General features: G+C 45.9%; 1 protein-coding gene across 2 annotated transcripts in view; it reads right to left on the bottom strand.

The window, feature by feature from the left end:
- Klhl2 (kelch like family member 2) overlaps nucleotides 1-26392 on the bottom strand; it is a 109558-nt gene extending 83166 nt beyond the window's left edge. Inside the window, exons 1-3 of one of the 2 annotated variants that reach the window (XM_038326990.2) lie at nucleotides 26198-26392; nucleotides 12187-12312; nucleotides 159-265 (exon numbers count right to left, since the gene is read on the bottom strand). In XM_038326990.2, coding sequence (XP_038182918.1) covers nucleotides 159-265; nucleotides 12187-12312; nucleotides 26198-26223 — 259 coding nt within the window. In that variant the 5' untranslated portion in view covers nucleotides 26224-26392. Of the gene's footprint in view, nucleotides 1-158; nucleotides 266-2139; nucleotides 2159-12186; nucleotides 12313-26197 lie in introns of those variants that run through there. The other variant, XM_038326991.2, reaches the window with a different exon arrangement.
- Between the last annotated feature and the right edge of the window lie 318 nt (nucleotides 26393-26710).

The raw sequence follows: 26710 nt of genomic DNA, 5'->3' as shown, positions 1-26710 counted from the left end.
AGGGTCCGGCACACCCAACTAAGCGCGGTAAGTCCATGTGTGTTTGAATGGATTCGCATGGATGGAGGCCCTTCCTTTATAATTCTCCATTTTGTAAAACCAAAGTGCTGAAAAGAAAGGTAAGGTTGGAAAAGCCCCAGCTCTGAACCATCTCGTACCTGTAAACATGGCGTGGAAGTAAGGGCTGCAGGCCGCCAGCACCACTCTATGAGCGGGGATTTCCATGTCTTCTGCCACAATTGTGACGTCACACAGCAAATTCTGACTGTTCCCGGGGAAAAAAAGAAAATGTAAATGCCTCCGATAATAAAATTCTTCAACATTCTATTCAAATTTGTTGCTGGAAAAAAAAACTTTTAGGTCTGTTTTTAAGAGGATCCCTTCCCTCCCAACAGAATCCATAAACGTAAAGACACAGAAAACAGTATGCTGAATAAAGGTCCACTCTGGAGGGGCCTGCCCTTGTCACAGAGATCTGGGGAGGAAGAGCGACAAGGCTCTCTGGAGCAGGCACAGCTCAGTAAGAACGCACTGGTGCAGCATGGGGAGAACGAGCTACCTGGCCAAGTACGCCCCTCCTGCCAGCCAAGCTAAAAAGGATACTGGACCTGACCCTGGGTTCCCATACAGGGATGAAATTATTTTCAGTTACACTGGCTACTCAGAAAGCATTTGGGCATGCAAAGTTTAACCTGGACCATTTTACCTCTGTACGGAGTATTAGTCCCCAAGGCCAAACTGTATTACTAGTAACTGAAAAGACCGAAAAGCAGTTTGTAATCTTAAATTCATCAGCTATCAAAATCACACTTACACTTCTGAAACAGCCGCTCTAGTTTACTTTAAAATGTGCGGTGAGCGTTGTTTTGGTGCTTACATGATACTACACTCTCTGGGTAACTAAAAAAGTTACTCAACTGGGAAGTGGTGGTGCACACCTATAAGCCCAGCACTCAGAGGAAAAGGCAGGCAGATCTCTGTGAGTTCGAGGCCAGCTTGGTCTACAAAGCAAGTTCTAAAAGCCAGTGAGTGCTGTTACAGAGAAACCCTGTGTCAGGAAACACACACACACACACACACACCACATAAAACAAAACCAAATAAAAAAGCAAATAAACATAAGTTACTGACAAAGCCAGCAGGAAGGATTCGAAGCCCAAACACACCTTGTTGGCACTCGTGGTGTGAAGGACGGGAATAGATGTGGTACACACACACATCCTATCCACAAACACGTGAGCACTGAACTTGTGTCTAAAGTACACAGTTTAAACTTCACTCTCAATGCTGCTCCCTCTTTCCTTCAAAAGAGCCTACTGTTAATTTCCTGTCGCCTCACAAGCAGCGTCTTCTTAGGCGCGTAAGCAAATCTTTGCAGGTTTTCACTTGCTTATGAACAAGCTTCTGCGGGGCTCACACCAAAACTTTGAGAAGTCTGCTGTCACTTATTTTCTCCTTAGCATGGGAGAAACTAGGAGAAAAAAGGAGCAAGCCAGCTCCAAATATGACAGCGTTCCACGGCCTAATTCTTGATGAGCCTGCTGTGCCATTTAGACGGAAGGGTGGCTTGTGGGTGGCTCTGACTTAAGGGCTCACAGACACCGAATGAGGCATCGGGAAGCTCTGCTATTAGAATCATTAATGGCACTCATTTGGAATTCCTCTGGATCAGGCAGACAATGGCAAAGTCTACCACCAGCACAGAGGATTAAAACCTCTGTATTCTGAGTGCCAGGGTTCACGGGTAAACCAACATGAATAGAGGCATGGGCACCTTCCCTGCACGGTCCATTTCACACAGTGAGGTAGTTACCATACAGATTCCCCAAAATGTACAGCTGAGGAAACCAGGATTAAAAGTGAACAGTGATAAAGTGCTACATAGTATGTATGAGAACTAGGGGTCAAGCCTCAGCCCCAGGCACACACAGGCTAACCTGTCTACAGCCTCCCCCCGACCCCTGGAACTACATAGTATGTATGAGAATTAGAGGTCAAGCCTCAGCCCCAGGCACACACAGGATAACCCGTCTACAGACTCACCCCCACTCCCTCGGAACTGATATCATTATTCAAACCCAGAGAGGCTGAGCCCAGCACCTTATTTCAACCATACAACCACCTAAGTAGGGTACTTACTTAGTTAAAGCTTGAACAAAAGCAAGTGGTCTTGAACTTTTATGTAGCCCAGGTTGGAACCAAAATCTCTATAAAGCCCAGGCAGACCCTGAACTCTTAATGATCCTGATTTGGCTGCCTTCCTTCTAGGGTTACAGGTGTACTTCACCACACCTCGTCAAGAAGTTCTGAAGTGTTACATACGGTCGATAAAAGGCTCAGCTGGACCATCTCTACAAATATGTACAAGGAAAGTAAATAAAGTTTATCCATTAACTCAGCAAAGCACTTCGAGAGAATCTCTGTCCTTCAGGCACCCAGCAAAAGCACGGGCTTGACCGACTGAGTGGAAAACACTACCAGGGGACACTGGGCAGGGTAGCTTACATCTGGAATCCCAACACTCAGGAAGCTGAGGCAGGAGGATGACAAGCTTCAGACCAGCCTCTTGGGCAACATAATGAGGCTGCCTGTAAGTAACCAAACAAGAGTCAGCTCCATCAGGAAGGAGCAAGACAATCCCAACATAACAACAGTCTGCCTGGTGGAAAGAAGACCCTCAGCAAGGGACAGGGGGGACCTGCGGCCCGAGGAGAATGGACAGAAAGGATGGATATGAGTGGGGGAGTTGGAGGGTCAGCAGGGTGACAGGGTCTCATCATAATGGGGCCAACCTGGCTTTTCTATAGTGAGCAGGGAATCTGGACTCCAGTCAAACGCAGGCCAAAGGCATCTTGTTTTCCTTGTGTCAGCAATTCCTCCTCCTGAGCTCATTTAAAGATGGATCTTTAGTAGCATTACACTTGAATACCTCAAAAACCACATAATTAATTACGCTCGGCTTCAATTACAATTACTCATTGATCCAAACCTCCTAGCATAACACCTGCTGGTTGCTACATAATGAGCTTGGCCTCATTGCCTTATTAGCTGATGTCAGTTAACTAATAAGGCTAAAACATTAACAAAATATTACACAGGCACACCCAGGGTGAGGTTGCGGGAAGTCTGAGGGCCTCATTAGAAATCTTGGACACACTTGCTTTTAGACCTGTTTTTTTTTTTTTGTCCTTTTGTGTCAAGCAATAACATATTTTAAAACAAAGACCTGACCAAACTTTTGTCAGTACTGCTGAGTGGGCCCTAACTGGACATCAGCGTTCACAGCTCATCACCTTGGCCTCTTTTCTTCATTTTCACTCTTTGTGCTGTGTATGTGCATGTACGTATATACCTCATGTGTGCATGTGTCCGAGAGCATGCCCCATGTGTGTCTCTGTCTGTGAGAATGTATACCTCCTGTGGGTAGGTGTACTTGTGTGTGTGTACGTATCTGTGTGAGTCTGTGTGAGTATGTGCCATGGATGTGCAGGTGCCCCAGAAGGTGTCAGACCCGGAGTCCAAGCAGCTGTGAACTGCCTATGTGGGCGCGGGACCCAAGGCGCTCTTCTGCAAGGCTTGCAAACACTCTTCATGCTGAGCCACCCATCTCCACAGTCCTGCACCCTCGCCTCTTCTGAAAGGTGCTTTCTTTCAGGCCAGGTGGCTTGGATGTGGGGAGAACTGAAAATGGAAAGTCTGGCAATAAAAATAAGACATTTTTAGTAGCTCAAGCTCTGTCTTTTCAACTTCCGGGCTTATGTTCCTATTATTTGAAATCTAATAAGAAAATAGACTGCAGATAGAAAAGGACTTCAAAATAATGAAATAAAGTTGTTATTGACCATAAACTGCATCCATTCATCCCTCAGGCATTCCAAGGGTGCCTACTAGATACACAGGCTGTCAGCTTACCACAAGAAGGACAATGTCATGACAGCAAGGACTTTACAGGTCAGTGGGGAGGCACACAAGGAAATAGATCATGATCAAAAAAAAAAAAAAAAAAAAACCCAGGAGTGCCTGCACGGTGACTCACACCTGTGACACCAGCACCTGGGTGGAGGCAGGGGGATTTCAAGGTCAGTGAACGGCCAATACAGCCAGACCTGGCCTCAAAATATAAGATACAAAGAGACAAAAACAGAGATTGTACCAGAGAGAAAGCCTGTAGTATCTAGAAAAAAGAGGCCAAACCCAACAAGGAAAACACTTCAGAGAACAAGTCAAACCCAGAGAGAGACTACGGAGATTACAGACCTTATACAAAATGCAAACAACACTGGGCGGGGAACTTAATCATCTAAATCAGTGGTTCTCAACCTTGAGGGTCACCACTACATAGGGGTCAAATATTAGATATTTATATTATGATTCATAAACAGTAGCAAAATTATAGTTATAAGGTAGCAATGAAAATAGTTTTATGGTTGAAGTCACCATACCATGAAGAACTGTTTAAAGGGTAGCAGAGGAATGTTCAGAACCACTGTACTAAATGAAACAATATCAAAAACATTGGTCTTTCTTAGGAAAAAAGAAAGAAAAACTTTGAAAATGATGAAAGCTGGCTGAATATATTAAGACATCACTTGGTGTTGTGCTATAACATGGATTAAGTCCTAAGAGCAGAAAACCTATCACTGCCTTTAAAATGCAGTGTGGCTTAAAATACCATCCAAAGGGAGATATCAAAAATAATTAGTTGTCACAAGAAAAAAATTACTTGTGACTAGACACAGGGGCAGCAGAAAAACGACAAGAGTCTGTCCCTTCTCTCTCAGGTGCCAGGGAAAATCTGGAGGCACCTCCTGCCACAGGGAACGAGGTAGAAAGACCCCTGAGGTGCTAGGCTGTTAAGAAAAGCTGTCAGAATTCATGCCCCCCAAAGTCTGCAGAGTTTCCACACCAGACAGCAGTGTCAGGTGTCTGAGAAACAAGAGCACAAGGAAGTGAAAAACTGGTCAGGACGGGAAGGAGCCAGTGGGACAGAGTGAGTTCCTGCTCAGGACATGGCCCTGGCTATGGGCACTAGGGAAGCGGAGTAGGGAGGTGAGCTGTTTGTTGTTTATGCCTGCATGTGGTGCTGCAGTTGTGCACACCTCTGCATCAGTGTGTGTGAGTGTGTGTGTCCATCGGTGTATTCATATGTATGTGTACAGGCCAGAGGGCAGCCTTGAGTGTCATTCTGGTGCAATTCACATTTGTTCTGAAAGACAGATCTCTCGATGGCCTGGAGTAGATCAAGTAGATCAGGCTGGCTAGTCAGTGAGCCCCAGAGACCCACCTGTCTACACATCCCAAGCACTATGATTACAAGCACACAGCACAATGCTGGCTTTTTTATATGGGCTATAGGGTCAGACTTCCATCCTTGGCACTTGACTGACTGAACTATTTCCCCAGCCTCAAGTTCCACCAGGGACTTAGAGGGAAGCCAGTTACAGGCAATGCGACAGTCCACCAAGGGATTTAAGAGGAAAGCTGGTCATAGTCAATGTGACAGTCCACCAGGGGACTTAGAGGGAAGCTGGTCAAAGCCAATGTGACAGCCCACCAGGGACTTAGAGGAAAGCTGGTCACAGCCAGTGCGACAGTCCACCAGGGGACTTATAGAGGAAAGCTGGTCACAGTAATGGGTCCCAGAATACAGAATCTATCATTCCTTTCAGGTAGATTTCAGACAGTGAAAAATTAGCACAGCCACACTGAGACCCTGGTCAGGGTTCCCAGTGATTTCAATTAGTCAGATGTAACTAAATCTAAACCGACAATGTCCATTACTTGACAGGCAGATACACTCTGGCTAAAATGTCAGTGTTCTCAAAGAACAGGCAAACATGTACAATACATGTCACCATTATCTTCCCCTTTCTTCTTAGAGCCATGCTGGCAGGTGACATCTGTGAATTCCTGCCGCAGCTAAACGTAAGAAAAACACAGGGACTAGGCAGTGTGCTAAAAGCTCTGAGGTCCTCACCCCCTCAAGAGATTTACACCTCCTGAGACTTTCAAACACACAGGAGGAGGCAACAGTCCATTGGGGAACTCAGAGGAGAGCCAGTCACAGCCAACGATTTAGAGACTGCTTGAAACTAGTAATGGGTCCCAGAATAGAGAATCTATCATTCCTTTCAGATAGACTTCAGACAGTGAAAAATTAGCACAGCCATGATGAGACCATGGGGAAGCATGAACTCCATGTCTGCAGGGAAGGGATGTCTTCAGATTCGTGGACTTGCAAAAACACTTGTCCACTCTTAAGTAGAAGACAATTTATTTCTGAATAGAATGGAAGGAAATACTGGAGAAGGAAAAGCATGGGAAAGGTGAGGAGCAGAGGCTACAGCCTCTGGGGGCGGAGGGGGGGGCGCAAAGCTGGGAGAGAGGGCAGAGTTGGACTGTGGTGAGGGAGAGGCTCGCTACAGGCGAGAGCCTGCACACAGGACACCTTGCTACAAGCTTGTTTTTAAAACATGGTGAAATACAGATAGCACTTCAGCCCTGTAAACCCAGAACTCAGGAAACTGAGGCCGGAGCAGCATGGCTTCAACAACTAAAGACTTCCAGACCAGCCTGGCCACAGCAAAACCGTGTCTCTAAAGGGGAGTGGGGTGCTGGAAAGATGGCTCAGCAGTTAAGAGAACCTAGTGGCTTACTGCTGTTGGGTTCTATCCCAAACACCCACCCACATCAAGCACTCCCAACTGTCTGCAACTTCAGTTCCAGAGATCTAATGCTCTCTTCTGGCCTCTGCAGGCAACTCCATGCATGTAGTGCACATAAACTCACACAGGTACACATATACACACTTAAACAAATAAATCTGTGGGCTGTGGGCTGGAGAGATGGGGCAAGAGAGGCTCTAAACAGAAGGAGGTGAGGTAAGAGTGTCTGACTTCTGGCTTTGAGGCTACCAAGGGCAAATTCAGGCAGTGCAGTAGGTAATTCATGCCTCGTGGGTTTCCAGCACCCCAGAAAGAGGGAGGGCAGAAGGAGTGCTGTCTTGGAGAAGCCATGTTCAACTGTCCATTCTTCACATTCTAGAGGAGTTTAATGATCCTCTCCCTGCTCAATAAAGCCCATTAAAAAGAAATCAACCACCAGTGCTTATGAGACCCCACAGAATACTGCTGGTTAATTCTGCCCGTACTCCAGGCTGTCTCTTAATCTTTCTTACACAAATACATCTGGAAGAACCAAAAGGGCTTCCTGACTGTTCTGCCCTTCAAGAAAGACCTCATATTCCACGGTAGTGCACAAAACCAAAAAAAAAAAAAAAAGGTCCTGAGAACATCCTACCATATAAAAACAATACTAGGACGGAAATAGTCACAGCCTACATGATTTCTCTAAAATCTCATTAAAAATACTGAGAGAAAGCAATGAACAGCACGGCAGCCTTGCTGGACTTCACTGCTCTATCCACTTGCCTTGGCTTCTCAGTAACAAAGTATGAACAACCACACAGGAATTGCCACAGTTCAACTGTAACATTGATCCCAGAATCCTAGGAGGAGGCTGGCTTCATGCTGTGTCAGTCCTGGGGGCAAGTGGGGGAGGAGAATAACAATCACTCCTTGAAGAGAGAGATGCCAGGGTTCTGGTCTTGTTCCATAACATAAAAACCACACTACTGGTGAATAACTAAGTATGCAGGGACAATGTAAGACACCAAGGCAAATCACAGGTTATCCTTACAGAATACTTTCCACCCCCAAAATATCATTTGATGGTCAAAATTATATTCCTTCTAAATAAAGCTAAGAGACTGCCAGCCCACCTCCCACACTCCAGTAACAATCAGTACAAATTTTATAAGCTCAGGTAGAATTAAATATTCTAGAAATAAACTCTATTTCTTTAATTTCTTTTAAAGATGCTGTCCTTTTGCTACAATTTCTTTCTTTTTCTGTTTTTTTTTTGTTTTTTTTTTGTTTGTTTGTTTGTTTGTTTTTTTCCAAGACAGGGTATCTCTGTAGCTTGGGAGCCTGTCCTGGAACTAACTCTTGTAGACCAGGCTGGCCTCGAACTCACAGAAATCCGCCTGCCTCTGCTTCCCGAGTACTGGAATTAAAGGTGTGCACCATCACCGCCCAGCCTCGTTACAATTCTTTAATCTCTAAAAAGATGGTAGTGTAAATTTCTCAATAGAAGTTCTGAACTAGATACAAAGTACACGCCTGTGGCTCTAGTACTTACTTGGAAGGTACAGGCAGAGGATGAGGAGGAGTTAGTCATCCTTAGCTGCATAGTGAGTTCAAGGAGACCAGAGACACATAAGAATTGTCTCATGGAAAAATAAATAAATAAAAAAAGCTGAGCAGGTAACAAAGGCTTTTGATCCCAGCCAGTACTTGGGAGACAAAGGCAAAGACACCTCTGTTAAGTAAGAGGCCAGCCTGATCTACAAAGTTTCAGACCAGCCAAGGCTACAAAGTGAGACTTTGTCTCAAAATGGAAAAAAAAAAAAGGTACCAGCAGCATCCTCTACTTCTTTGTCTCCACCTACATCCATCCATGTGTAGCACACAGTAAACAACGTGTAAGCACCCACTGCTTGATTTTGACCACACTGGTGTTTTAAACCAACACCCCTCCACCTGTACCGGAGAAAAGTGGAATTCAAGTGCTGTAGAGAGCAGGCCTCTGAGAGCTCTGACAGCTCCTCCCTTCCAAATCCTGGATCTTATCTTGGTTTCTCAGAAATCATCAGTGAATAACACTGCCAGAAGATCTGGTCCAAACCCCAACTCTTCTGACCTACCAGGATTCTGTCCTCCTCCAACTTCTCACCCTTCCCCAGTACCAACACAAAGCCTAACTTCACCTCATCTAGCTCCACCCCTTTCCCAGCTGTGCAATTAGCCAAGCCACAAAAGACTCTGGCCCTGTGTGTGAATCACGGGACTCAGGGGAGAAAAGATTTATTTGGGTAGTAGCTCGAGGATACAGTCCGTCATGTTGCAGACGGCATGGTGGCAGGGGCTTTATTCACGCCGGGCAGTTCAGGAGGCAGAGAGACGGGATACTGGCATTCAGATGGCATTCTCCAAGACCACAGTCCATGGCCGGTACCACCCACATCAGATGTGCTGTCTACTTCAGTTAAACCTCTCTCAGGGAGCCTCCTGTCCTCCTACCTCTAGCTGGGGATAGACATGTGTGCAACCATGCCTTACACAAGTGATCTGTGCAAGTGACTTTCCTCCCACCCAGCCAACAGTTCACAAAAGCGATCCCTAGTGCACAGCTGTGATCTCCCTCTTACAGTGAGGCCAGAGCCACAGGGCTGAAGGTCAATGGAGCCTAAGCAGAGCAGTGAGAAGAGGGAAGTTCTCCCTTCCCAGAAGTCAGGAAACCACCCTGGGTGACCCTTTCTGGGCAACAGGAAGCTGATGCAAGGACAGGAAGTAATTAGTGACTTTCAGCTATACAATAGAGAGCTTCATCAAGTTTCCTTTGTTAGTATTTTTGAAAGAATTACACAAATTGGCTACAAAAGCCAAGAAATAAAGATGATCTTTTTTAGAGACTGAGTCTCACCCTGTAGCCTTAGAATTCATTATGTAGACAGAGATGCTCCTGCCTCTGCCTCCCCAGTGTGGGGATTAAAGGCCTTCAGTATCACACTACACAAGAATGACATTTTTTAAAGGTTCCAGGGCACCCACACAACACAAGTCTGCCCGCTTGCTTCCTAGCTTTTCCTACAGAATTCTTCAGAATAAAAGCCTGAATTTACCTTATCCACAGTTTACCCAGCTCATTCATTTGTGTCAGAGTATATATGCATGGGTGTTAACACGTGGGCCTACTGTGCAGACGTGCAAACGTGTGGAGGCCAAAGGTCAACATCAAGCCTCTTCTTCAATCACTCTTGGCTTATCCTTTGAGACTGGATCTCTCTATGAAGCTTGCTGATTGGCTGAACCCATGAGCCATGAGCCCCAGGGATCCTCCTGTCTGCCTCTGAAGTATTTAATGCTAATGCTCCAGGCCACTGATGTGGGTTCTGAGGATCCAAATGCAGGGCCTCATTCTTGCAAAGCCAGCGCTTCACCCACTAAGCCATCTCCCCAGCAATGCAGTTCATTATAAAAATCCCACTGGTTGGTGACGTCGGTAGAGCCAGCCTGCTTAAGGACCAGCAGCCACTGCAACTCCTCAGCACTCTCCTAGGTCTGAAGATCACCTTAGCTCCTGAACTAACACAACAGGATGAACAAGTAGATCCTATTTCATTCACAGACCCACCCACCCGCAGCAGGTCAGGGATGGCCAGAGCTAAACAATCCTAGGATAAAGCAAAGACTCAGTTTGGCCTGGAATGTGGTCATTTGCCTCAGGGGAAGGAGCAGTAGGTGCAGTGTTCCTGTGCTGTGGTGAATCAGGTCCAGGTCAACCAGAGACCAAGGCCACTGTGCCTTCAGGAGTGGAGGTGAGGAGGTGAAGAGTGGTCCTGTTAAAAGCCAGTCTTTCTAATTTGTTTTAAGATTTACTTATTTTATTTATGTGTGATTGTTTGGCCCGAGTGTACACGTACGCACTACAGCATGTCTGCTGCCTGAAGAGGTCCAGAGACGGCATTGGATCCTCAGGAACTGAAGTTATAGATTGCTCAAAGCCACACTGTAAGTGCAGGGACCAAAACCAGGGTCCTCTCCTAGAGCAGCAAGTGCTTTTAACTGCTGAGCAATCGCTCTAGCTCCAGTTTATTCAGCTTTTAACGTCACCTTTCTCATCAAAGGTTTTTTGTTTCTGTTTTAATCAGATCTCTTTATATAGGCTAGACCGGCTTAACCATGAGATCCTCCAGCCTCAGACTGTGGAGTGCAAGGACTTCAGGTGTGCAGCAGGATGGCCCAGTGTGTGGCCACGACCCTTAACATGTATGAGAACCACCTCAGCAACTGGCAGGCACCTGAACAACCACAACTACCACCACCAAGGCAAGTTCCATATTTCCCTGTCTAAAATATCTTTCCACATTCTACACGGCCTGAATTGGAAGCCTGTCACCAGAATCAATGAATGGAAATACAATGCAAGCAACTATTTTCTAGCAGTCATAGTAAAAAGGTAAAAAGAAACAAGATTGATTTCAATAAGACATTCTATTTAAATCCCTATGTCCACGTGTTGTGGAATAATCTTTCTGTACACTGTGAAGATATGTCACTCTGATTGGTTTAATAAAAAGCTGAACGGCCAATAGCTAGGCAGAATTTCCAGGCACAAGGAAACAGGAAAGCAGCATGAACAGAGTAAAGGTAATAAAGCCATGAGGCAGAAAGTAAACTAATGGAAATGAGTGGATTTCAGTTACAAGAGCTAATTAGAAGAAAGCCTCAGCTATTGGCCAAGGTTTCATAATTAATAAGTGATTAATGATGGGAGCTGGCTGGTGAGACAAAGACTCGCTATATCTAGACTCAGAGGATGAAGGTGCTTGTCATCAAAGCTGAAGACTTGAGGTCACCCACGTGGTAGAAGAAAACTGATTCGCATAAGTTATCTTCTAACTGCTCCATGTGCCCCCAACACATGTACCTGTACACACACACACACACACACGAGCATGCAAATAAGCAAATAAATAAATGAACATTATCTGATGTCCTGACATAACATACAATTGGTATTTTAAATATTAAAAAATATATTATAAGCAGGACATGGCGATAGCACACGCCTGTCTTTCAGCTCTTAGGTGGCAAATGGAGAATCAGGAGTTCAAGAGTCATCCTCACCCTGGAACACACAAGACCTTCTATCAAAAACACTAAAACTAAAAAAAAAAAAAAAAAAAAAAAAAAAAAAAAAGAAAAAGAATGGAATGAAGAAAGAAAAAAGATTTTAAAATATTATATATTATATAATATATAATATTGCATATAATATATCAAAATTTTTAAAATTAAATATTTTCCTTGGAAAGCCACTGTGTACTTTTTCTTAGAGAATGCTTGAACTCCCGGGAGCCACACATGGCCTGACTCTTCTGGACAGAGGAGCCCCACCATCTGCTCTCCTGATTTCCTTTCTTCCTTTAAGAATCTTGCAGAAAAGCTTTTGCTGTTCCCTGTATCAAAAAAACAATGAGGGAGGGAGGTGGTATATACCCTACACACAATGAAAAACACAAGGAAAAGACTAATGGCTACGCATGCATTAGCGTGTCACTACCTTCTTAACTCGTTCATGACTTTGAAGGCTTTCTTCATGTGCCAGGGGTTCACCGTCACCGGGCAGTGTTTTTCAGTATTATCATCTTTTGAATCGAGAGGCTTCGGATGACCCTGCTTTGTGCATCTGTACAAGAGAAAAAAAAAAGGAGGGGAGGGGGGAGAGAGACAAAGATCTCATTAAGGATAATTTAGTTCTGGCTTGTCAAGCTACAAAAGACAAATTGAATGCCTCCCTCCCTCCCCTGCTCAGTTAGAAGAAGGCTGTCCTCAAATGAGAGTAAGACACAATTCAGAACGGTCACTATGGTTTCTACAAAAAAAGTGGGTAATTATCTCCCTGGTGTCAAAGATCTGTCAAATAGAAACAAGAAAGATTCAGAGGAAATGGCTTAACAGATCTTCCCAAACAAAAACACAGCAAAATGATCTCTGTTGGAAATCAACTTGCTTTTTACAATCAACCTATAGTCATATACACAAATATGTATATGACTACACATATATGACATGTATGTGTGTATATTGTGTAAGTATAGTTTGTTTACCAACTAAGAAAGAAACATGGCTGCACTTCATGCAAACTTCAGATACAAAATCTTATTCAGATTTACTCTCGGCAAAGACACTTAGCACATGTATTCTGGGCCTACATTAGAAAGATTAATCACACCAACTAAAGTTTACTGGGTTCTAGACATGGCTGATTCTGTGAATAACAACATGATCTCATTATTATAATCGCCAGGACAATTCTATTAGCCAATTACCATTACCAGCTCATTTCGCAGACCAAGGTACTGAGGCGGCGCGGAGGCTAAGAGTGACGTAGTAAATAGTAGAACCCACCCAGCCTGAGCGCCACTTCCCACACCAGAGTGTTTAAGTTCATGTTCTCTTTTTAAGGAAAGCTTTGTTTTCATTTTATGGCTATGTTTGTGCATGTGTGTGTTGGGGGAGATTGTCCACAGAAGCAAGAAGAGGATGTGGGCTCCCTTGCAGCTAGAGCTACAGAGAGTTGTCAGTCACCAGACATGAGGATTAGGAACACAACTCCAGTCCTCTACAAAATCAAGCGCTCTCACCTGCTGAGCCATCTCTCTAGCCCTTTATTTACAGCATTCAAGAACCCAAGACTATGAGTGTTGTTATATGAACTATTCTTTCAAGATGTGGAGGCAAATAAAAAAAAAACCTGACAACACTGGAGAGTTAAAAACCGTGTATTAAATGAACAAAAAGGAAATTTTGGGAGTGATAAATGTATAACTCAACAAATTTACTGTAAATAATTGAACTGTATATTTTCATAGTATGTAAATTATGTTTTAAAAAAACTGGGGTCAAAAAACTGGAGCTGGAGAGATAACACAGAGGTTGGGAGTACTGGCTGCTCTTGTAGGAGACCTGGGTTCAGTTCACAACAATCTGTAACTTCATTTCCAGGGGATCCAACACTTTCTTCCAACACCCTTCCTGGACACCAGGCATACATATAGTGCACATATACACATGCGAGTAGACATTCATATACACAAAGATAAAATCAATAAATTTTTAAAAGGAGGGTACCACAATAACCCCACTGGAAACCATGCTTGTGTATGTATTGCACAAAGAACGGGAGGAAGAATCCCTTAGAGGGGCATGCTCCTCCCTTCCTGCCCTACTTCTAAAAGGGCGGATCCTTTGTAAAAACACTATATTATGCACTCAATCATGCAATCAACTTTATTTTAAGTGTACATCAAAGAATAAAGCAAAGATCCATGTCCCTTAAAGTCTGTGGGAAGGGGACACAATAACCTGGCAAAATCAGAAAAGCGGGCGTGTAGCATATTACAAAGTGTAAGTGCTACAGGAGAAAGGCCAGGGAAGACAGCAAGAGCAGGAAGCGTCGGATAATGGCAATGAAGGGTGAGTCTGCAGTATTCAAGTGTGATCGAAGAAAATAACTGGGAATTGAGAAATGAACAAAGGCCCGGAAGGTGAAGAAGGCATCAGCAGTGAAGGGCAGTATGTGTGCACTGACCCTACGGCCAGAGTAAACAACTGGGGTTGAGAAGTGTAGCAAGGGCTTCAACCTACCTTTTCAAAGGGCCACTGACTGCTCGGTGAACAGCTGTGCTGGTTAGGTTTATCATCAACTAGACACAGCCTAGAGTCACCCACAGAACCTCAAAAGAAGAACTGCCTCACTCAGACTGGCCCGTGGCCATACCTGTTAAAGACTGCTTTGATTAACGAATTATGTGGAAGATGCAGCCCACCACACGTGGCACCATCCCTAAGCGGGTGGGCTAGGGCTCTAGAAGAAAGCTAAAGGGGCAAGAACCAGAGAGCAAGCCAATAAGGACCGTTCCTCTAGGGTTCTGCTTTGAGTTCCTGCCTTGAGTTCTTGCTCTGGTTTCTCGGTGACGTGGTTATCTGGACATGCAAGCTGAAATAATCCCTTTCCTCCCCTAGGCTGCTTCCAGACAGAGTGCATCAGAGCACCAGGAAGCAAACTAGAACAACAGTCCACGGGGGTCAAAGGTGAAAACAGGAACCGGATTTGGGTTCGGCAGTAACGGCCGGCTTCCGATGTGTTTAAGGAAGAGGCTAAGATTTGTTGGCAGAATGGATGTGTGTGTCAAAGAGTCAGAATGACCCCAATATACTTTAGTCTGAGCACGGAGGACTGGGTTTCTATTATTCGAACGGGGAAGGCTACAGGTGGAACTAGTTTGTGACGCAGGAAGATTGTCACACAGGTTGGTACTGACGTGGGGACACAAAAACCAACAGGAAAAGCAAAAAGCTAGCTGGAGGACTGGTGAGATGGCTGAGCATGGAGACACATTTGCCAAGTCTGACAACCTAAATTTTATCCCCAGGACCCACATGGGAGAAAGACAGAAACATCTCCAGGACCCACATGGTAGAAAGAGAGAACCAACTCCCAAAGTTGTACACACGCACATGTGCACACACACACACACACACACACACACACACACAGACACGGTAGAAAGAGAGAACCAACTCCCAAAGTTGTACACACGCACATGTGCACACACACACACACATGTGCACGCGCGCACACACACACGAGCACATGCTGTAATTTGTTTCCTTTCTTTTTCTGAATTTAGATGGTGACAGAATTCTGAGAATCACTGGTTATACAGACAAAGCCAAAAAGCAGGCTGGATACACTGACAGCATATGAAGGCCAAGAAGCAGGTTTTCAACATTAAGGAAACCTAAAAAATTCAGCATGATTTACTCAATTTCCCTAGTCCCTGAGCAGCACTGGTGCAGTACATGGTTTCTAGCAGGCCTGTCTACCAAAACCAGGCATAAACTCTACCTTCTCCTGTTGATTTCTTTTTAAGGCTGAACAACTAACTGAATGAGCACCGGGCACTGCCTCCAGGGGCAAATTCCGCTGCTGGGGTGAGGTAAGAGGAGCCACACTCCATTAACTATGGCCTTTGGGAGAAAGAGTATAGATGATTTAAGAAGGGGTCCTAGGGCTGGAGAGGGTGGATGGTTCAGAGGTTAAAAAGTACTGGCTACTCTTCCAGACTTCAATTCCCAGCACCCACACGGCAGCGCATAACCCTTTCTGAAACTCCAGTTGAGGCTCTACCACCCTTTCCTGCCATCTATGGGCACCACGCCCAGACATACATGCAGCGAGGGGTGTGTGCGCAGAAGTTTACCCTCAAAACCACACTGCGTGTGCTCAGGTACCCTTGCCTGCTTCCCTTCTGAACAAAAAGCAGCCTTCTCCAGGAAACTGCCTTCTTGAAAATATCAAAAGGAGATACTTTTCCAAGTCCCTTCATCTTTCTTTCCAACTCTACACTCCACACCTGTTCTTATTTGATAATAAGCCACTCGCTTGCCTATTGTTATAAAAAAAAAAAGTATCTGAAAGGGGGTTTGGCTTCCAGTGCACAGCTGTGCTGTATAGGAGGCAATCCTCAAGTCTTCCTTGAACGACCGACTCCACAGACCCCCCAGGCTGGCTTTGGAACTGAGGCGACTTTGTCACTGTGCCTCGTAACAGTCACCACATCCTCAGACACCAGAAAAAGACTCTACCCAGGAGAATCCAAAGACAGCGATGATTGCAAAACCAGGCATAGTGTTAAAAGCACACAAACTTAGACAGGACTGATAATCTCTTTTGTATGATTTCATTTGGAACACTGGTTTTTTGTTGTTGTTGGTTTTTTTTTTTTTTTTTTGGTTTTGTTTTCAAGGATAAGGAATAGAAATATCATCACGAACAGGCTGGAGAGACGCTCGGATGCTAAAAGCGCCTGTGCAAGCATGCGGACCTGAGCGTAGATCCCAGAACCCACACAAAAAGCCAGGCATAGCCGTTGACACACCTCTAATCCAAGCACTGTGGGGAGCAGAGATCGGGAGATTATCACAACTTGCTGGTGACCACCTAGTTCCTAGCTCAGAGAGATGCTGTCTCAAAACGAATAGGTTGCGAGTGGCAGGGTATATGTGGCTGTTTACTGTCAACTTGACATAAACTAGAGTCACCTGTGAAGCGGGACACTCAATTGAGGGATTGTTTCCATCAGAGTGGCTGGTGGGTGAGTCTGTGGGGAACTGTCTTGCTTGTTGATTATGGGAAGGTCCAGTCCACTGTGGATGATACTATCCCTGGAGTGGTAGGCCTGAGCAGAATAAGAAAACTAGAGAAAGCTAGAGCCATCCAGCAAGCAGCCTCCATGATTTCTGCTCCAAGTTCCTGGCCCAACTTCCTGCAAGGATAGTATGTAATCTAAAAGATAAAGTAAGTCCTTTCTTCCCCAGCATGCGATTGGTCATGGTGTTCATCACAGCAACAGAAGTCAATGTGGACAGAGCAGGACAGCCAGCATCCTCCTCTGACACAGGAAGGCATGCCCATGTGCTTGGTGCACAGATCACACACATACACATATACCACATTGGCGTACACAAAGGTTAGCATAAAACCCAGTCTATGTCTGGAGAGGCGGCTCAGAGGGTAGAGTTCATGCTGTGCACACATGGAGACTAAATCTGATTCCCTAGCACCCACGTGAAAAGCAGGACATAGAAAACACACCTGTAATCCTAGCACTGGGGAGGTGAGGAAAGAATTTCTGGAACTTGCTACCCAGCCAGCCCAGCAGGATGCAACAGCAAGTCCCAGTTCCCAAGAGAGAACCTGTCTCAAAAACTAGAATGGAGAACCATTGAGATGGCTCAGCTGATAAAGGCCACCAAGCCTGACTCTGAGGACCTGAGTTTGATTTCCAGAACGCACACAGTGGAGGGCGAAAACTAACTCCATAAGTCGGCCTCTGACCTGTACATACATACACAGGCACATGCACACACACACCACATCACACACATACACACACCACACCACACGTATGCAGATACACACACAAGACATACACACACACCATACACACACATGCAGATATATTCACATACCACACACTTATACATACCTACATACACACATGCAGGCATGCATACATACACATACCACACACACATGCAGACATATATACATGCACATACCACACACACATGCAGGCATATACACACATACACATACATCACAAAGAAAAACCCAATCAGTTTCTCAAACTACACAAATCAGCCCTCCTGGTATAAAGAGCCAGGCAAGCCCTTTTCAGAACCAGGCATGTCAGAATGGTGGTGTCTCTGGGGGTAGGGGTGAGAGCCGCTAGGCATGATTTTTAAAAACAACAGGTGATGTAATGCACCCTGCCACCCACTTAACCTCCCACCCCAGACTGATCATCCCAGATTGGGAACAAGCGCTCTAGAGAATCTGGGTTGTTTATAAGTTTGGAGCTTTCCAGTAGAGATGATGCTACAAGTCATGGGGATGATAACGGCTGCAAGATTTCAGAGGGGACCAAAGACACCGTCACATATAGGATGGAAAGGCTTGGCCGCCCTTAGGTGGCCACCATCTCTGCTCTCCCCTCTGCCTGTTCACCTCAAAAGCTGCAAGACTCCCAGCTTGCAGTGAGTCACCCACCACTACTCCCAGATTTCTGCCAAGTTCACGTCAGCAGCTGTTGTTTTCAAAGTCACCATCCGTGCTGTACTGCTCTCAAGTTTCCCAGGACTTCAGAACGTTTCTCCTGTGTGCGCGCGCTCCTCCCTGCCAAACTCACTTTCAGAGGCTTGGCAAGTTATTAGCCACAATCCACTCAAAACAAGACCAGATATTCGAAATGCACACTAGAATCTAACGACTGTCTTCACAAATATCTGTCGCACCACTCTCTAATAAAACTCCCCAACAAAACGCTCTCAGAGCTCCCCGATGGCGTCTCCTAATAACCATCACCTTACTGAGAGGCAGGGAAAGTAATAGGCTTTCCTCGTTCAACTTGTTTCATGGTGGGGTTGTGAATTTTTTTGCAATGTTCTAAAGGCACTTTTTCTTCAAATGTATGGAATTTAAGCTTTAATTGGACTTCAACTGTGCCACTGAACAAACTCTAATCCATAAACTTGTGGTATTCACCAAATATATATGTCTTTTTAAAAAAAAATGAGAATGTCTTCCCTATAACACACAGAGCTTAGACCAAGTGGAGGATACAGTTTAGGGGTGGAAGAACACTGATTAGGATGTGTGAGGCTCTGGGTTCTCCCAAAAAGAAAGACTGGGCTGTATCTTCAGTATGTAGGTCCTTAGAATTGAGTACCACACATTTTGTGAGATTAAACTCCTATCCTGCCAGTGTTGAACAAGGCCTCACAATCTCCGATCCCACCTCTGAATACGAATGTGGGTGTTGCTGCTGCTGTTGTTGCTGTTATTGTTGAAGGTACAGCTCTGATTTCCCAGAGCTGGAAAGGAAAGGTCTAGAAAAGCCAGGCATGCTCAACTTTACTAAGCAGTTAAAAACTAGATCCCTGAGCCTACAGGGGAGCAGAGGAAACATCTCCTCTCTTCTCTGCCTGGCCCCTGGCTGTGTGGCTTCTGTTAAGTGTGGGGGGGACGTGCAGGCAGGGGGAGGTGGATAGGATGTCTGAGCTTGAGAGGTTGATGGAAGTTGGAGCATAATTGCTCTCCGATAGTAGAACAATGGTGCTGTAAAAAGCTCCACTTCAGTTCAACCCAGCTCTCTCCTCTTCCCCTCCCACCTACATGACAAACACAGCACAATCAGGCACTTTTTGTCCCTGACAGTGACTATTACCAGGAAAGGGATGGGGTAAGAGCATATCTTATGCAAGATCAATCTTTTAAAGAATATCTCATAAACAATTAACAAAGCACGACTAGAGAAGATTTTTTTGTGAGATGATAAAATAGAGAAAAGGAGGGTGATAAGCCTTTTTAAGCATTTCCATGTCTTTCATCACTCATATGTGTGTGTATACATACATACATACATACATATATACATACATATATATGTGTGTGTGTGTGTGTGTGTGTGTGTGTGTGTGTGTGTGTGTGTGTGTAAATTCTTCTACTTTATCTAATATGGTCATCACTTAAAGCAGCAATCTGTTCAGATGATGGGCTAAATTTTCTAGCATCTTCATGGGGGTTGGCGAAAAGCCACTCAAAGACAGGAATCAGGTGGAGGACCAAGTGGTAGTCCTGTCTATGCCACTATGTCAAACACTAAACAAGTAACCCTGGACTAATATAGAAGGTAATTACTCCTCGTCTACTTGTCTCTGGATCTGTCTAAGCAATAAAGCCCCTATGAACGCAAACATAAAGAAGATAAACGTTGATGTTAGGAACTAAATTGAATATGGCCATGTGGTTTTATTCAGTTTCTTGGCCCTTCCATTTTAATTGCAACACTCAACTTGAAGTCATTAGAGATGTACAAATAATCATAGCTGTTAATAAATCAAACATATAACTGCTGCCTAAATGCCCACTGTATATCTGTGATAAAGCAGGAAGCATGGGGCTGAGCCAAGACCCTGCTCTAGTTTCCCATCCAATAGGGAAGTCACCGCTAAATGCCAAGAAATGGCACAAATCAGGAGACATATGCAAGACTGCAAATTCCACAGGAAGTTAACAATGATCCAAAAGGGGCTGAAGTCACAAATTAAATAAATAAGACTGTGAAGGAGGTGGGCTCAACAGGGCCCTGCAAGAACTCTAAAATCATTGTGCGGAGCAACAGGCAGGGCTGGAGACCCCGGTTTATGATGGATGTTACGAAGGATAAGGCATAAAATGATTCTGGAAAGTCTGATGGCAGGCCAATGCCTCCTGGCTGAGTATGTGGCTTTGATTAGCCATGTTCTATGACTCTGGGATGCTGAAAGTCTAATGTGCACTAAAAGGCTATGAGCAAAAACAGTAGAATCTAGGGGCCGATGACTGAGGGTGACTTTAAGGTGAAGGTGACTAAGGTTTCAAGTAATGAACTCGACGGACACGAGAACCTAAGGCTCTCCAACTCCTGCAGACAGACGCGGTGTAGACCATGAGGAAAGAAGGAAGAATCAAAGGCTGAGTGAACACTGTGTTTTACACTGCAGCTAAGAGTAGACACCTCAACAAAAGCCCAAGATTCCAGATCCTTTAAGCGTGGATGTAAGTGTTGACTTAGGATACAGATGTGTCCCACAAATAAATAAATTAAAATTAAAATTAAAAAAAAAGAACCACCCACAGAACTAACCTGGGCTCAGAAGGGCTCACCGAGACTAAACTGTCAACCAGGGATCTTGCATGGGATGAACCTAGGCACTCTGCATATATGGAACAGCTGTTGCTTAGTCTACTTACGGGACTCCTAACAGTGGAAGCAAGGGCTGTCTCTTTTGCAGACTTTTGGGACCCTAATCCTCATACTGGGTTGCCTTGTTGAGTCTTAATATGAGGAGAGATGCCTAGTCTTACTGCAACTTGATATGCCATGTTTGGTAGATATCCAGGGAAGTCCTGCCTTTTTCTGAATAGAAACAGAGGAGGAGTGGATGGGGAGAGGCCGGGAGGTGAGGAGAGAGGGAAGGAAAACTGGGAGTCAGGATGTAAAAATAATAATAATAGCAATAATAAATAATAAAAAGCATTTTAAAGGAAGATAGAGATGTCTCAATGCTCAGGAGGCTGAGGCAAAAGGATTCCTACGTGTTTTCAGTCAACCTGCGCTACACTGTGAGACTGATGTTAGGTGAGACACCTGTCTCCCAAAACAACAAACGAAAAGGTACAGATGGGAATATAGATAAGAAGTGTGAATTAAGAAGAACTGGCCAAGACCCACTTGGAAGAGAAGCAAGAGCTGCCTAAGAACAGGTGTAGAAAGCACAGAGCAAGGCTGGTGGTACCGTCCTGTAATTCCAGCACTGAGGGAGCTGAGGCAGGAGGACCAGAGCTCCAGGCCAACCTGGATACACAGCAGCATCCTGTCTCAGAAGGGAGAGAGGGAGGGAGGGAGGGAGGGAGGGAGGGAGGGAGGGAGGGAGGGAGGGAGGGAGGGAGGGAGAAGGAAGAAAAAGGTGATCGACACAGATTAGACCAACGGTTTTTCAAATACATATAAGCTAGGGAAAGCAATTTAACTTGCATTTCCTCGGCCAGAAAGATAATAATAGGAGACATACACGATAAGATTGTTGAGATTGAGTAAGTATGAAATTATGTAAATCACATTCAGCAACTGAAAAACTAAAGGAGGAGGCCAAAACAAGTGGTGTCATAAAAAGCTGCTCAAGACAGAATCTGTGAAAGAACTAGTCAGAATATGTGAGCAGATGTCAACAATCCAAAATGTAGGAAGGTGCAGTGCACGGCATGCCAAGTACACTGGCTGGAATGGTGTTAGCTCAGTGGGAAGCCGGCCTTCCTGCTCGCTCTTCCCTCTCCCTCCAATACTGTCCTCCCTTCGGCCTGCCTTCAGGCCACCTCTTCAAAGACATCCCGGAGGCTACCTGAATGACATCCATCCGTCCGTCCGTCCGTCTGTCTATCTCTATTCATCATCTGTCTGTCTATCTCTATCCATCATTTCTATTATCTATCTATCTATCCATCATCTATCTATCATCTATCTTCTATATATCTATCAATCTTCTGTCATGTCCTACACCCCCCACTATTTTCTTTCATGCCCTACAATTAAATGTTTGCTTACTATCAGCTTCAACTGTGAGACAAAAGATTTTGTTGTTTTCTGAAAAACCTCCAAAATTTTGCCATAGTAGGTATTCAATAAATGTGAATTAAAACAACAACAACAAAAAAGTCTGACCTGACCTGAGTCACTGAAACAGTCCAGCAGGGAAAAGGCTTTGCCTGGATTCAGTCCCTAGGGCCCCACTCTGTGAAAGGAGAGAACCAACTCCTGAAGGTTGTCCTATGACCGCATGTACACAATCACATGTGACTGTATGAACATATACGTGCACATACATACATACACACAGAGCACACAAAATAAGAACGTAACAAAAATGTTTCAAGAAATGAGAGATTCTACTTCAATATCTAAGACTAATTAAGTGAAAGCAAGAATGTACTCCAATGCACTTTATGACGTGCAAGCTAGTACACTGCTAGGCTGGCAATCCACACCCCGACCTTAGAAAGAGCTGCAGTCCTGCAGATCACCCAATGCAATACAAACCTCAGGCTTCAGCAAACCACTTTGTTTCTATGACAAAATGAGGGTAATGAACAAGTTTTCACCAAGTTCAATCTATACAACTGAAGTCCCATCCCTTTGAGATGCTCCTTCTACTTGAGACTGGTATTATGATAGCCCCCTTTGATACGTGATGATAGTTGCTAATTACCCTTCCACAGACACTTCTACTCTGAAACATAAAAAACTTGGCAACTCTAAGCTCGACTTCACTTTTTCCTTTAAACGGGTGACTGAAATCCAAAGACATGAAGCCTCTGCTCTGATGCAGCCCCTCCTTGGCAGGCTGGAGTCCTTGGAGCATGGCTAACAAGTTGTCTGGCTGTGCTGGAACACCTCCGAGGACAAGCGTCTCCAGGGACGCAGAATCACCCACTGCAAACAGAAGGCTGCACCGAGGCAGCACTACTCAGCTGAGTGACATAAAAGCAAGACTGCGTGGCCGGTAAGGCGGCCTGGAAGAAAGAGCTAGGGAAAAAAAAAAAAAAAAAAAAAAAAAAAAAAAAAAAAAAAAAAAAAACGAGCTAAGAAAACTGTTCCATCAGGGACATGAAAGGGATTCACACAACTGGAGCCTCACAGTCTTCTATCAGCCTAATAATCAGAAACTCCCTTTTGCAAATAACTGTAAAGGCGACAATATGAAAAGTACCCCAGAGGTCAAGGCTACTCAGTTTTAATTCTGCACAGCTCCGTTTACTGCCCCAAATTCCCTGACTCATTAATTCATACATAATTGTTTGGTTGCACATCTTTCAGATTTGACCAGAAGGTAAAAGTCCCATGGTCTTACTACCACCTAGACCTCCAATGAAACAGAGCCTAAATGCCATACATATTCAAGTATGCAAAAAGACAACAAGAAATATGAAATACAGTGGCAATCAATGAGACTCCTCAAAGGATAAGAAAAAGTTGGAGGCGAAGGGAAAAAGGCAGAAAAAGAGATGAAAAGGAGAAAATAAGGATCTAGGCAGAGACGCCTGCCACCACCAAGACAGGCTAAAGGGAGCAGGGTGGGACCAGAGGGCAATGTAGACGTAGCTCAACAGAAGCCCAGAGAAAAGCAGCATGAGAAGCGCCAGGCAGGGACCAGCATCCAAGATTTGCACATTGAATGAATTACTAAACAGACACACCAAGAGAATTCTGAGTCCCTGCTTCCCACCACATTATCTAAGGCCCCTTAAGTCCAGGTCAAACACCTTGCTTTGCCTCCTTGACGCTCAGGCTAACAATCGGCGTTCATAAAAAGCTGATTGCTCCCAGTGACTTCCACGAGCCTCCATCCTCACCCAGCTCTAGACGGGAAACCCAGCAAATGCCCTTGCCAAGACCTCACCTGCAATCTCTCCCATCAGACAGCATAATCCAAGGAGAAGGAAGTTAATGGGATAGAGGCAAAGAAAGTGGAGGGTCGGAAGCCAGAATCTGTTTCGAATCTATAGAAACCTAACAGCAAGCTAGCAAGTTCTAGAAGGTGGTTGATTCTGGATCTACCTAACGAAAATAAAATCTATTTGTATTTTTCATCAAATGGATTAAACAACAAAGTCTCTACAGCTTTAGTTCCAGTGATTGAAAAATGTTTCTACAATTCTCTCCTCGGGCTCAGCACTCTAGGCTTCTCCTCCATTCAAGCCTCTATCTAGTTTCAGAACTACAGATGAAGTATCAATACCAAAGGCCTGACCTGAACATCTATTCCATTTCTCCTGTTAAAACCATTTTCTCAGCCTCTTCTCCCTCTAGGGCCTGTTTTTCCACACAGTTTTTTTTTTTTTTTGAACCTTCATCCTAAGATCCTCTTGTTCCATCCTTCAGTTCTCTCTGCTCCAAAAGTGAAAAGGGACTGTGTTTAAATGATACAAAGCGGCCAGTGGGGAGGGCAAGCTCACCATCAGCAACTTACCTACACATTTGTATCACAGTGTGCTGTCTATACGCAGAGAGTATATTCTGCCACCAATGCTTCTGAACCTGGCTGGAAACCTCATGGGCTCGCACCACACTCAAGCTGCTGAAGCAATCTACAGATGCGTTTCCCAAGGGGCTCAGGAGGCTTCCCCAACCTGCTGGGGAGCGTGAGAGCGCACCCCACGGCCTCAAAGCCATCACCATGGGCCAGCATCTGATCCCTTGCTTTTTCTATCATTTCTACCAGCCAAGAAGGGGCAAGCCAAGACTCCTGTCACCCATACACACTCTTCAGAGCCCCATGACCTGTTCCACTCAAGCTCAAAATCCTGTAATGCACCCACAGAAACTGTGGCTTTATAATCCTATTCTATCTCATGAAAGGATTCAAAATACAAAAAAAAAAAATGTTCATCCCGAACCAAATAGCCTTATTTTAGCTGGAATTCTGCCAAATAGCCACAAGAGGCTGGCGAGGAAGAAATGTGATGGAGTGAAGGTAGCCAAATTTCATTGAAAACCGATATGGCTCCATGAATCAGATCGAATGAAAAGGTATATCTCTTTTCAGAGTGAGGTTTGTCTGCGGTTTGAAAAGTCAGATCCAAAGGAGTCTGCTCCTTGGTTAAGGTTGAAGGGACAGGGACGAGGTGGGTAGGGGGTGGGAACACGGAACGTCTAAACTCCTGGAGATTTACAGGCCACTTTTATACAGGCGTTTTAAAAACAAAACCCCTCTTCAGTTCTTATTTCTAGAAAGTAATTTTGTTGCGGGTGATCTTGCATGTACTTGGGCACCAAGGAAAAAAGACACCTGTGCCTAACAGGTCGGTAACACTATCAACGTGCCCCGGGTACCAAGGGAACGAGAGATGCTCTGATTTCTGGATAAAAGATTTTCTGCAGTGCCAGGTAAGAGATCACATGCCCTAAAACGGCCGCAGCTCATTTGGAGTGATGTTAAAGCTCCTAGGATATTAATTTTATTAGAAATTCCGAGAAGCAAGCAACCTCAGATCGCATTCATTTTAGACTCCAGGCGTCTGGTACTTTCCAGTTTCCTGTGCATCCTCTCACTCCCTACTAGAAAAAGGGTGGGCGAGATGGGCAGCAGCAACCCATGCATGACACGAGAGGTACCCACAGGGCGATCGCAGTCGTGTGCCCCCCCCCCATGCCCTACGCACAGCCCCATCCCGAACGTTCAATTCGCCCCGAGACCGGGAAGCCCCTACCCATGCCCGCCCGACCGGGCACAGTCCGGTCCCGCGGTCACCCTCCGGACTGCGGGCGCCGCGCCCCGTCACGCCCCGCGCCTCCCCATCGCCCGCCGCCCCCCGCGATCGCGGCGTGTCCTCCGCAGCGCCGCGCGCCCTCCGCAGCCGCACAGCCCCTCCGCCGCTCGCCCCGGGCGCCCGCTCGCTCACTCACGCGGGAGGCAGCGGCGGAGTCTCCATTGTGGCTCCTCGCGGGCTTCAGAACGCAGGCAGCGACCGCCGCCGCCAGCACCATTCCAGCCGCGGACGCCGGCACGGTCCGCCCGCCCAGCCGCGTTCCATCCGCCCCGAGGGGGCGCAGCGCTCCTCACCGCGCGCCACCACCTGCGGCGGCGGCCCCCGCGGCCATGGCCCGTCGGCCCCGCGCGCTCCTGTGCCTGGCGCGGCTCCCGCGGTCCCCCGTGTGCGGGGCGGCGGCGGCGACGGCGATGGGACGGGCGAGCGCGCGGCTCGGCCACTTCCGGGTTCTCCCGGCCGGCGCCGACGCCGTGACGGGCGGGCGCTGCGGCCTCCCGCGGCGGAGGGACCCCTCCCTCGGCGCCGCCCCTTCCTCCGCGGCGTCTGGAGGCGGCGGCGGCGGCGGGCGGGCGCCCTGAGGGACCGGGCACCGAGGCTGGAGGATGGGCGGCGGGGAGGGCTCGTGCGGAAGGGCGCTCGCCTGGGCACG

Source organism: Arvicola amphibius, chromosome 4 (genome assembly GCF_903992535.2).
Source record: "Arvicola amphibius chromosome 4, mArvAmp1.2, whole genome shotgun sequence".
NCBI classification, from domain to species: Eukaryota; Metazoa; Chordata; class Mammalia; order Rodentia; family Cricetidae; genus Arvicola; species Arvicola amphibius.
Note: the sequence above shows the minus strand (reverse complement) of the source record. Positions and strands in the feature narration are given on the sequence as shown.